The 13,580-nt window shown below is 34.8% G+C and overlaps 1 protein-coding gene across 2 annotated transcripts; it reads right to left on the minus strand.

The window, feature by feature from the left end:
• Window positions 1-4,735: 4,735 nt before the first annotated feature.
• LOC100176287 lies at window positions 4,736-12,958 on the minus strand. Of its 2 annotated transcripts, none has more exons than XM_002128243.4 (6): window positions 12,722-12,958; window positions 11,969-12,126; window positions 8,530-8,606; window positions 7,629-7,811; window positions 7,162-7,362; window positions 4,736-5,067 (listed from the first exon to the last, which is right to left on the minus strand). In XM_002128243.4, exons 1-6 carry the CDS (start codon window positions 12,872-12,874, stop codon window positions 4,865-4,867), a joined length of 975 nt encoding a protein of 324 aa, XP_002128279.1. In that variant the 5' UTR covers window positions 12,875-12,958; the 3' UTR covers window positions 4,736-4,864. The 2 variants fall into 2 exon arrangements, with proteins under 2 accessions (XP_002128279.1, XP_009862132.1); XM_009863830.3 differs by lacking the exon at window positions 12,722-12,958 and adding an exon at window positions 12,517-12,670.
• Between the last annotated feature and the right edge of the window lie 622 nt (window positions 12,959-13,580).

Raw genomic sequence — 13,580 nt, forward strand, 5'->3', positions numbered from 1 at the left:
TAAATCATAGTATTTGCGTGTGCGAACGATTAAACTAGTTCCATAGCTTCATAAAACAACCTTGAATACTTCGTACAGTCGATTTTGTTTCCTAAAACTAGTTTTAGTTTTGTAAAAAAAACACTGAGATAGCATGAAGAAAATAGGCATGGGTCAATATAACTTTAATTTGAGATAAAAACAACAACAAAAATATCGGTTTAACGTTATATATGTGAAGTTTACATGACAAAGAAACTAGCACAGCCTGTTAAACTCGGTAGGTTTACTACAAGTTGCAGTATACTGCTAATGTAAATATATTTCAATTTAGAGTCCCATCTTCCCCCACATTGTAGTTTTGTATGTTTTCATTGCCAAACTTTTAAAGGTTTGCTTTTAATTTAGTAATTTAAACCTCAGGAGATATTCAACTATAAGATACTGGCATGGGCGTCGCCAAGGGGGGGGGAGGGGGCAGCTGAGGGGCCGTGCCCCGCATACGACCATTCACTACAAAGCTTACTTTGTCGCCAACAAAATAGTAGAATACAGTCGGCCGCCGCGGCACAATGGTAGCGCGTCCGCGTTTCAAAAAGTAGAAGATTACGGTTTCAAGGCAAGTCGCTCCTTTTTTTTAAGGCAAGTCGCTCCCAAAGTTAGTATAGACCAAGTTAGGAAACGTCGCTCGTGTCCGCCATTACGGAGCCCACAGAGCGTTAACCGCCTATACAAATGCATGGTCGGCATGTGTTCATTTAGTTCTTGTAAGCGATACAAAGCTAGAAAACACGTATAGCGGATGTTTTAACATTTAAAATATAATTTATAATATAAATCTTGTAATATAATATAAAATCTAGGAATTAATGTGGAGTAAATTAATATTTTGACTGGTTTTCGGCGTACAGTGTGGTTTAACAGGGTACTTTACGTTGGCGATTAAGACTAGCAGCAATCAGCTTAGTTTACATAATAGTATATGATCATACCTACGAATCTACAGAGCCATTATATACTACATTTATAATCCAACATGAGCGGACATGCAGCTCCAAACTGCTTAAGTACTAGCAGATAAGGTGTTCGCGTTTTCCGATTTCATAAAGACCCGGAACGCCGAAAAGGTAGCTTATTAATTCACGCAGAGGACCAAAAATAGTAACTCAGTATTGTTTTCGTCAATGTCACTTCGATATTAGGCAAATTTTACAAAGATACCTTAAGTTTCGTTGCCGGGTATACGTGTTAAGTTTGTGAGCCAAAAAGTAAAATCACGGCAATTTACATGCAAAAGTGCAGCTAGATACACCAGTTTATGGTAATGTTATGCGTTTTTGTTTGTATTTTTATATTTTAAACATGTTCTTTTATGTTTTTGGTTAGTAAACTTGATATTTTCTGTTTTTTTCTCTTTAATCGATTGAGTGTTCAATAAAAGTTGATTATTTTTGTGAGGTTTATTATTGTGATAAGATATAACATTAGTAGAAATCCATTTTTACGCGCAGAAGTGCTTGGTTTTAAAATAATCGCAATATATAAATGAAAAACAGCACCCAGCAATGATAAAATGCTATGCCGTGGGCTCCGTAATGGTGACGACTATGACGTCATAGACGCGAGACAATGGATAACAAGACTCTTTGTTTTACAATCCGTTTCCTAACTTGGTCTATACTAACTTTGGTCGCTCCTACCGTTGAGGACGTTTGGGTTTATGCCATGGCGCCCTCTATAAGAGAGGGCAGATATAGAGGACGCCATGGTTTATGCGCAAGACACCCAACATAAATTTCTCGAAATCAGTACAAACAAAATCACCCACAAAGTTATAACTCGTAGCTTGGGGCAAGCAGTATAAAACATAAAATCCGTCTAACGACATCAGTTTTCCGACCACGTTAAGTTTATTTACATTTAACGTTTTGATTTGCTTATTTATCAAAACTGCAACAATAAATGATAAACCTCTGATAGGCCGGGTGTTTCGCAAGTGACGTGATTTACAACTTTGAAATTTGATTTTTTTAAACGTTCACCACGGGCCGGACTCGTTAAAAATGTTGTGAAAACTAATGTAAATCCATTTTTAAACCTTAGTTAAATTCATATAGAAAAAACAGCAAGGCCCATTTAACACAGCCGGTGGGGCGTAGAGCGTTGGATGTTTAATCCAACGGTCAAGTATTTCCTTATGTTACTATGCTCTTGGTGCATTCAATGTAAGAAAATATCGTAGCAAAACAAAACAATAACCCGGCCGGTTAGCTTAGTCGGTGACGGGCAAAGGTTCAAATCCTTTATTAGGATTATTTTATCAAAGTTATCAACGTTAGTTAATGTCATATGAAAAAAAATAACCCGGTTAGCTCAGTTGATGGAGTGATGTACTTTTAATTTTACGGACAAGAGTTTTAGTCCCTTATACGGATTATTTTTTGGTATTATGCTGTTGTTGCATTTAATTTCAATTCAACGTTATATAAAGTCGTGTTGCATCAATGGCCTATCTCGGTTAGCTAAACTGGTGAAGTGTTGAACGTTTATTTCTACGGCCGCTGGTTCATGTCCCGTTTTGAATGTATGTTATCAAAGTTAGTTAATATAATATAAAAAAAACAACAGCAGTGCCAGTTAACGCGGTCGGTAGAACGTTCAACTTTAAATCCAACGGTCATAGGTGCAAGTCCGTTTTAGGGCTGTGGTTATGTTTACATTTGATTGGTGCTTTGAAACTCTATACAAAGTAAGTTCATTTCGAAGGTGCTGTCGAAGGGTTATACAACAGCACAGCTCGGTTAGCTTAGTCGGTGGATCGTTGACTTTTAATCCTATGGTCAAGTGTTCAAGACGCTTATCGTGAATGTTGATACGTCGCTGGTGTTTTTAAACTCAGTTTAACCATTATATAGGCCATATGCTAATGTCTTACCGAAACAACGGCAGGGCACTGTTACGTGTTTGAGGTGTTTGGTCCGGAACTTTGCCCTATAACGGCCAATCGCGGAGCCTGCCTGTCGTAGTCTGCTCTAAACTAAAACAACTGTATGAAATCGTATATCGTTAAATAAAAGCAAATATAAAAACAGACGTTCTAAAATATAAAAGTGGCAATGACCGATAAACAAGTTAGCGTACACAGGTACAATTGTAACTACTAAGAACAACCGTATTTTGTAAAACGACTCAAATGACACTTCGCACAATCTCTAATACAATTACACAACCTTTCAACAACACGATACAACGAGAACTACCCCAACAAGCGAATCGAAACGAAAAATAGAAAACGCGCAAATTACTTCAATCAGCCCAACGGCACAGAAAACGCCGAGACTTAAACATGTGAACAATCAAAGAAACCAAGCGTGACAACAGTGAACAAAAGTGAAACAGTGATAAGAAAAAAACAATAAAAACAGACAATGAAATCGACAAATTAAACATCGCACACAACAAAGACTGATATAATGCAAACCTAAAAGCACACACAACATAAAAGTAAATAAGCGTATGTGTGGTCAAGGGAACAAGATCCCTTTCTGGTGTTTTTTATGTTAATATATTGTTGGTGCATTGAAACTTAATTCAGCGTAAGGTAACGTCGTGTGTGTCGTAGGCCTACAACAGCACTGCCCATATATTTCAGCTTCACATGTGTCGACCATGAAAAATTTCCAGTCGGGTGTCTAGATTTTTATCATCTCATGGGCCTCTGTGTTGTCAGATTGACACTTATTTTATTGCCTCAAACAACTTGATAATTGACATTAGTCTTTATGCAAAAGAATAACAGTGACAATGTATGCTTTAATGTGTTACAAGTTGCACCCAGAAAACAAATATATTGGCCATAACAAAGAAAAAGTATTTTCTGCTATGTTGCCTGCTTGGTAAAAAGTAGGGTGTGAAAAGATGGGACACCTATAACACATAATATCCAAACATCCTGATCGCGTTTTAAGCGAATAACAACGGTTTATTAGGGTCGTAAAGATACGGTTTTATAATCCTTTCAATTTTCTTTGTTTAGTACTAAATGGCAAGAGAAAATAGAGTGAAGGGATATCCCATCTTGCTCATCCTACTTTAACAACAATGTTTGTTTCGAATCCAACGCAAGTAATATCAATATACCATTATTACCAATTTCTTCATGTAATGGTTTTGGGCATCCACTGGCAATATAAGGTCTAATCTAAAGAGTATGCTTGCTTTAGATGTATGACAGGACCACTCAGCAACCAGCAGTTGTACATTTGATGGTCAATCCGGCGCCGTGGCATAGTGGTTATCGCGCCTGCCTCTAACCGACAGGTAACCTAGTAGGAGGCCTTGTTTGTATTATATGTATAGTTACCATAGGTCCCTTTTTTATTATAAAATATTTTTTTTTATAATACTGTTGTCTCCTATGAACCAGAATATTTTATTAAAACGTCCTTTTTCAGTAGAATGGGGAAAAATGGGACACCCTTCATTTCATTTTCTCCTCACATTTGTTAGTAAACAAAGAACAAAAAGCTATAAAACTGCTCTCTTACGACTCCCATAGACCGTTAATAATTGTTTAAAAAAACGTTTAGTATACTTGGATATTATGTGCTAAAAGTATCCTATATCTTCCTCCACCCTACTATAAGATGTTTTATGCAAAAGCGAGATAAAATCTAAAATCTCTAAAACGTTTTGTTTGCGTTGCTTGTAAAATGAGCATGTTACAGTAAGTTATTTTAAAAAAAAGTAAACAGAAGAGTTTTGATGCAATTTACTTTGTACAGCATACTAGCATACCTACATTAATTTCGGCATTACGTGTATAATACGGCATTGAAACACCAGATTGTTTACAGTTAAATACAACGGTGCATAATGTATGTGTTTACGCTTGTGTAGATGACTCATATTTCTTGTGCCACGGCTGGTGCCACTCCGGGTGAATTTGGAAGTCGTAATACGGTTCTCTTGGTACAGGGGCGAACATGGGCGAGTAATCAGTGATGTGAAAGTGTGGTCCTTCTTTGGGGAGACTTCGGGGTGGAGATTTACGAAGACACTCAATCAACTTTTGAACCGATTTTGATTCTGAAATATTTGTTCGTTGAAAGAATAAACTGCCACTTACTTTTTTGCGTGTCAAGGTAACGTCTATTTTATAACAATACCATGTATATATAGTAGGATAGGAACATATATGACTTTTTTAAATATTTTTTTATAAGACATCCATTTTATAATAGACAAAAAAATGTTACAGCGTTATTCGACAGTATTCTCACGGTCCAACAAAGTGCGCGGCAAAGGAAGTTACTGTTGTTATTAAGTATAGTAGGATGGGGAAGATGGGACACCTGTTCATTCTATTTTCTCTTCCAATTTATTTCTTCCAAAAATTTAAAATTCAATACATTGTTATCATACAATAACATGTTTTACTTTTTGTTAAACACAAATGAGTTTCATAGTGAACTATTTAATGCAAATATTTTTTTTACATTTGGGAGTTGAACTAGATCACCTGGTCAAACATAATGTGGCTTTGTGATAGGCTAACTTTATAAGTGTGGACGAGACAGATATAATGCATAGAAATTAGAACTGTATTTCACACAATGCGTCTTTATTTGTTATAGTATCCAAATATTGATGTATGTGTGCAGTTAAGTAATAAATGTGCAATAAGCTAATATACATAAACATTTTATGTATTCTTTGTCAAACTTTACTATTCTTTGTAAAACTAGAATGTTGCAACCCCCAATAGGTTTATTTGCAATATAACAGCAGTGGCGTTGCTTTTATAAAAATGTAGTGGTTGCGACGTACAAAAGGGACCAGGCGTATATTTTTTTAATGATACAAAAACACCTAAAAGCGGGTAATTTGTGAAATTTGGGTACCTTAAATTAGTGCATGTCCGATGTGGCCACGATATTCACTACATAGTGGACATAGCGAACATGGTGCACATAGCGGACGTAGCCGACGTAGCGGACATAGTGAACTGAATATTGTGGACATAACGAACTTGCAATAATTAAACGGACCGGTAACATTTTAGTCATTTAATAAGGGTAATTTTTATATCATTTTGCAAAAAATGTATTAAAAGATTAATAAAAGCTATTTTACACCTTCCCACAAAAAGAAAACGCAAACAAAACTTGAAGTTCGTTTAAACCCAATGGGCTATCTTATATTTTTTCTAAAGATGTTTGACAGGGTAAATGTAAGCCATTTTACGCTTGCAACAAAACATAGTTGTCCAAACACATTGAAAAGTCAGGGTGTTTGCTTGATTTTAGACTCACAATAGCAGCAGTGAGACCACTTGGTGTTTCTTTCACCGATTTAAATTATACGTGTCCATCCATTAGAGCTGTGCTCTCTTGTCAATTATTATTAAGTTAGTCTTCTGATATAGAAACGAAAGTGAATATAAACATGGGGCTAGACAAAGAATGCTTAAGCTTAATTTTTATTAATGCGTACAATATCATTTCGTGTATAGTGTTCGTGTATTTCTATTAAATTTACTTATAAATCAAATTTAACAACGATTTTAACCTGTCCCGTCTGGTCTTGTGTGTTTCAGAATAGGTAAAATTACACCTGGTGTGCAAATCGATAAACAACTTCTCGTGTGTTTTCATAGATTTATTTGAATTATCATTTAATAAAGATGATAGTACTAATTTTTGTTATCCCACCAAAACCATATCTATTTTTTGTTTCTTTATATATTTTTTGTATTGGTCAATTTGTGCTTAGAGATATCGTCTTCCCCAACTCTACTATATGCAACTTTTGGAGAGATTGTGGTTTATGTACCCCATGGCTGACAATATGTACAATTCTATAGTGAATACTTATATACACAAACCAGGTTATAGAATGGAGCAATTGCGGGTGTGTTCAGTCACATCGGTTCTCCCAAGTTGTTTATTTATTATTTAATCAATTCGAAGAGGACGAGCGATTGTAAACTGTCGTGAGCTATACCATTATTTATATATGTATTTAATACGGAGCACAACGAAACGTTCCAGAAGCTCGATACAAGTGTATCTTTACCTAAACAGCATTCCAACCATGCTTGAGGTGCAGCGGGAGACAAATTAGCTTATTAATCGTCGTAAATACAATTGGCGATGTACAGTCAACACACATATAAACTACCTTGATTTCCGGCTTTTTTAATCCAGCGCGTCGACGAATATATCTCTCTAATATTTTGCTGCTGCGGTCTTCGCAAACTTGGGTAAGACTTTCTACAAGTTGTTCCTTTTGTAGACTTTGCGAACTTTGCTTCTGATGCGTCAAGTTCAAATTTAATTCGACTTTCCGTTTCACGAAATCTTTTACTGATGGCTTGTTTATCTACAAAAGATATATATTAACTTATTTTCAACTCGGAAAAAATATCCTGTATAAATCAACGTAACACAGGAGCAATGTACGCAAAATACTTCATTTTATTTGACACTTTTATTCACGCTGTTTTTCACCGTGAAATATTTTAACGACTGCTGTTTTACTACTTATTCCCTTCTCTTCGTTATTTTTAATTAATTTGATATTCGCTACGGTATTTAAAAAAAAAGTATGTAACTAGACATAACTACTCCATTAAACCCTTAGCCTACCTTTATCACTACTTAGCTTAATCCATGCTTCAGCTGCACGAGCAGGAACTTGTCCAATCACGGCGGACATTTCCTTTTCCGTAACCACCGACGTGTTGGGTCGGTTCGGGAGCTTGCCCATCGCTCGTCTAATCTCGGATTCATGGCTGCTGACAAATTCATTCAATCGAGTTTTTTCATCACCTGTTGATTTTGTTGAGGTGTATGATTAATTAGTGTTCAAGTTGATTTTAATGATCGTCGTCTTGGATTGCTGTATATACTGTAGCGTAGGATGGGACCTTGCACGCATATTTTCTGATCGTGTTTTAACAATTAAACGCCTATTTAGAGTCGTATTGCTACGATACCCATGCTATTAACATAACGTTCGAGAAAAAAAATCCGAGACAATTGTCCAAAACAAGGGTGTTTTGCACACGGCGCAAGTAAACGTCTTAGAAAGAATTTTTATCGCCCACCGCGGTATACTAGCAAAACATCCAGAAATAACACAGCGGTATAAAAACTGTTGTAACAACTTTTCCGATACAGTTTTTTTGGCCAACCGTCATATTCCTTTATTTGGGAACTTTCGTGGATAGGTTTGTTCTTCGTTTTATTAACGAAATCGGATTGGATCAGATTAATACGTCTGCATGTATGTTGACGTTTAGGGGATAACGAGTTCTTGTTGAAAACCGTTAGACTAAATATACATCTTTCTGCAATTTTATGTTTAGTACTTCCGAACTGGGAGACCCCATACTATTATGCTTGTTAACATTGCACAACTATGTATATTGTAAACATTCATAGTTGTCTTTTATGGCAATACAATGAGTAGTAGTACCACTTTTGCCCACAGAAACACATATAGTAGGGTGGGGGAAGATGGGACAACTGTAGAACATAAGTTTACCTCTACATTTTCGAACCGTTGCCTCGTCTACGTCAAAACATCCTTTCACCTTTTTTAATCTTGTCACCAGGAAAACGCTAAGAAAAAAAATTAGTTCTTAAACAAATTTGAATCCTGCTTCTTGTTTAAATCCAACTGGGCCAACTTTGTATAAATTGTCTATAAACATAACAGTAGTTAATCAACCAATTTTCGTTTTTGAATCTAACTTGCTTTATATTTGCATGGTGGAAGATTATAACACTGTTTTCATACACCCCCGTTTCCGCTTACGAGCACGTATTCAACTTTATGGAGGATTGTTGTTGAGCACGTTATTGAGCATGTTAGTGGTCATATAGATCCTTTTTAGTCGAACAGTTGTTCTTCTTGTTGTTGTTTTTTTGCGCGACTTTTTCCGCATTTATCTTAATTCTTATTTCTAGCATTTTTTTTAACTCTTGATTGAAATCATAATATATATTTATAATATTTAGACTACATTTTCAGATTTAAAACCGCATAATTAGCGATTAATTACCGATTACTTTACTGTTTGATCAAAAGCGCTAAATTCAAAATATACCGGTTAAACTTTAATTAAAATGATTGCAATCTATAAAATATTCTGAACTAAGCACAGTTTTTATAAATCATACTGCATACGATCGCCTAATTAGCGAGTAATTAACGATTACTTTTCTGTTTGTTTATTTTTTTCTAAAATGTATAGTACAATGGGGGAAGATGGGACACTTAAGCACATATTGCCAAATATTTCCAAAATCAAAATAGATGACGGTTTTTGGTTAATACCACGAATTAGTACTATCATTTCTTTATTATTTGACACCAATTTATTAAAATATAATAAAACACACGAGGATGAGTTATTTAGCGATCCGCACAACAAGTGAAATTTTACAAATGCGAAAACACACAGGAAAAGATGGGACAGTTTGAAATCATTGTTAATTTTGATTAAAAAGTGTATTTATAAATAGAAATATACGTAAATAACACGAAATATACTGTACGCTTTGAAAATTAAGTCTAAACACTATTTTTCTTGCCCTACTGCTATAGTTTTTAGTTATATTATTGCATTCCAATTGGTATTGTTTGAACGACAATGGGTGATGTTCGAACATCAATGGATAAATATTGTATCCTACAAATGTATATGAACTTGTATTAACAGAAAATTGTCTAAAACTATTAATAAAGTTTTTATTTTTTGCTACAAATTGGGTATTACTACTCTGTTTTTGGCACAAGCCCCTTCTTATAAATTATCACCAAGTGCAAATGACCAAATTTCGAATATATTTTCAAAATATTATATTTTTATTACATCAGTATCTTATAGTTGAAAACACCCTGAGGTAAAAATTACTAAATTAAAAGCAAATCTTTTAAAGTTTGGTAATAAAAACATGCAAAACTACAATGTGGGGGAAGATGGGACTCAAAATTAAAATATATTTTCATTAGCAGTATTCTACAACTTGTAGTTAACCTACCGAGTTTAACAGGCTGTGCTAGTTTCTTTGCCATGTAAACTTTATATATATACCGTTAAACTGATATTTTCTGTTGTTTTTATCTCAAATTATTGTCATATTGACACCTGCCTGTTTTCTTTATGCTTATATCTCAATGTTTTTTTACAAAACTAAAACTAGTTTTATGAGACAAAATCAAACTGTACGAAATATTCAAGGTTGTTTTATGAAGCTATGAAACTAGTTTAATCGTTCGCACATGCAAACTAAAAAAAATCCTTGGCTTTACTATGATTTAGCGAGCATTAACAAATGGCACCTTACTATTTCGCATTTTCTTACCTATTTAAAGTATACTGTTTCTATTTTACATATTTTTTTAATATTTAAAAACAGTAATCAGCTTTGACGGGCGTTTTATAAGGTCGTGATAATACTGCCGAATAATTCTGTAACCTTATTTTCCTGATTATCATTAAATGGGGGTCCGTAAAAAGAAAATTAAAAAATAGTCTCGTCTGACAAAGTGTCCCATCTTCCCCCACCCTACTATACTTTAACATTAATTAATCAAATGTATTCGATACATTAATTCTAACTACGTTTAGTCTTATGAACCATAGTGTATGAAATCGTCCAATTAATAAGTAATTAATGATTATAACGCTTGCGAGTCAAGTGAAACTGCCATATCGAGAACCCAGTAATAACACAGTAATTGGTATAACACAAGTTTTGGCTTTGTTTACGACTGCACGTGTTGGTAAGATATATATAAGAAATCTTCACAACGATTCATGACTGAATCAAACTATTACCATTTAAGTGTGGACACATTAAATGCACTACTCTTATACCTTATTATCATTAATCGTAATTGAAAACATTATTTTTAATTCAACATCATATGATTAATGTTAACTTCTAATATTACCTAATTACTGCGTGATTACGGTTTGTCAAAATTTATGAAAACAAACGTTTTTAAGTGATGACAACGTTAACTAGTTTAAGTTTACAATATACACATGCTACAGGAGTTCTACAAAGCGTGTTTACACATATTCTTTACCAATCACTCAATCCTCATACGTCATAAGTTTCATTAGTTATAAAACATGTATAAATACATTCTGCCTACTGCTTCACAGTCACCAATGGCGACTAGAACCCGTTTTATTGGTTACTTCAGATTTGTTTTTGATCGAGCCCAGTCGACCATTGTAGTAAAAGGATTAATTAATATAGTAGGGTGGGGGGAGATGTGACACATTTTCATTTTGTTTTCTCTTTTCATTTGGTAGTAAACAAAGAACATTTAATAAATTATAAAACCGTATCTGCACGACTTCCACAGACCGTTGTTAATTGTTTAAAACACGATCAGGCTATTTGGATATTATGTGTTAAAGGTGTCCCATCTTCTCCGACTCTACTATATTATGCTAATTAGTTTAAAACGTGCTCACTCATTAGATCTGTGATCTCTTGTTTTCTGTATAGCTGACAAGATAGACAACTCATATTAGTCACCACAGTGTTGGAGCAACCGTTAAGTATCTTGATCAACTATTTGCCCACGTATATATGATACGCCAAATACGCTATGATGATCAGACTAATATTTAACCGTCGTATCGGGTCATTGGCTATCATAGAGACGCGGAAAGCCTATATTCCCTACACTTTTACCCGCTGACGAGTTACTACAAGTTTACCTATGTGAGTGGTTACAGTTTGTTTTTTGTACTTTTTTTCACACCAGCAATTGCAGTTAATTGTTGCCCAGGGTAACACCCTTCTATAATGGTAGCAGCATTGTAGCAGCAAGTATCGAATTCGGTGCATCTGATTTCCAAGCAAACATTGTTAGCACTAAGCAACATTGCCAAATCAGTGATGTCAACCATGTTATAGCTCTTGCATATGCTTACAGGTCAAACACCGAAACCTACTTTTGAGGGTGCGGATTATTTTGCCTGCGAGGTGAAGAGGGTCTCAGTCTTGTCTGAGTAGGTTCGTCCAGCAATTTAAGCGAATGTGACCCATTATATGACGTCACACTTGATTTTTCACGATCGAGTTCACATTTCCATGATTCTTTCGCATCTTGCTGTCAATTAGAATTTATAGGTAAATATAAATGATTTACAAGGGTTATTAAACTTTGGCTCATAGTACTATGGGGTAAAATGGGATAATGTTAGCACCTAAATCCCATATTTTCTGATCGCATTTTTAACAAATACCACCGCTCTTTTAGAGTCGCGGGACTATGGTTATATAATTATGTAAATATACTTTGTTTACTACGAGATGATGTGACGAGAAAGGAGAATGAAATATATCCAATCTAATTCTACCGTAATGTATACATATATTAAATTAACAACGTAGGTTTGAAAGATCACGCAAATCATAGATACAGTACAGATCGAAGTTTTAAACACTAAAAAACAACGCTTTTTATGATTTCCAAACATAGAAAGCAGAAATAATTTACCTCTACTGATTTTATGAGAGTTTTAAATTGACTATATCTTGAATTTTGATTTTGTTTGGGATGAATTTTGCACTTAAACAAGTTCATCTTTGAGTATCTAAAGCCTAAACCTTTCTATATCTGACAAAGTAAACTATCCCGAAACCCTTTGAAAAACGTTATTTCCAAATACTTTCATGTTTTAGGTATAAACAAGTCAGCTTACCCGTATCTTATTTATCTTTGCCAATTCAAAAGGTCGAAGCATCTGCCGCAAGCGAATAATATCTGGAGGGGCAGACGCGACCCGACCCATTTGTTGACGATGTCGCGCTACTTTTCGTCGACCACCACCTGGCAACGGATGAGCCATCGACATTATGAAGTTACCAGTATACCAACAATTTTAATCAAAACGATCATAAAACATAATAACCTAATCTTTGGCGTAAAACAGTGTTTTAAAATCTCGTACAAAATTTTCCTAAAATAACCTTTAAACTCTACCCATCTGCTTGGTTACTTAGTATTACAACTTATGTTACAATACCTATGTGTACACTGTACACACATCAGCGCTATAACCTCAACTGCGCTTATACAATGAAGCCTTGGTTCCTAGTAGTTCTCGATTACAATTGTTCCTTTGTCCATTTCGCGTGCTTCTCGTATTGAAGTGTTATCAATAGCGAGGCCGACGACTTTATGACAAGCAATTGAAAACACTTAATAAAAATGTTCAAAACCGTACTTTAAATATGGTGGCACTTTTTAGAATATATTTATACACGCTTTTAAAACTTTTCAGGTGACACATTTAAATCTATAATGGATCCGTCAGAGGTGCAGCACACTTACAAAAGCTCGTATAGTAGGGTTGGGCAACATGGGACACTTTTAGCACGTAATGTCCAAGTGTCCTGATCGTTTTTAAACAATTAACAACGGTCTATGAAAATCGTGAGGCTATGGTTTTACAATTCTATGAAAGTTTTCTGTTTACTACCAATTGCGATGAGAAAATATACAATGAAAAAGCGTCCTATCTTAGCCCACCCTACTATATTTCATACCTTTAACATTAC

Source organism: Ciona intestinalis, unplaced genomic scaffold (assembly GCF_000224145.3).
Source record: "Ciona intestinalis unplaced genomic scaffold, KH HT000128.1, whole genome shotgun sequence".
Classification (NCBI taxonomy): domain Eukaryota; kingdom Metazoa; phylum Chordata; class Ascidiacea; order Phlebobranchia; family Cionidae; genus Ciona; species Ciona intestinalis.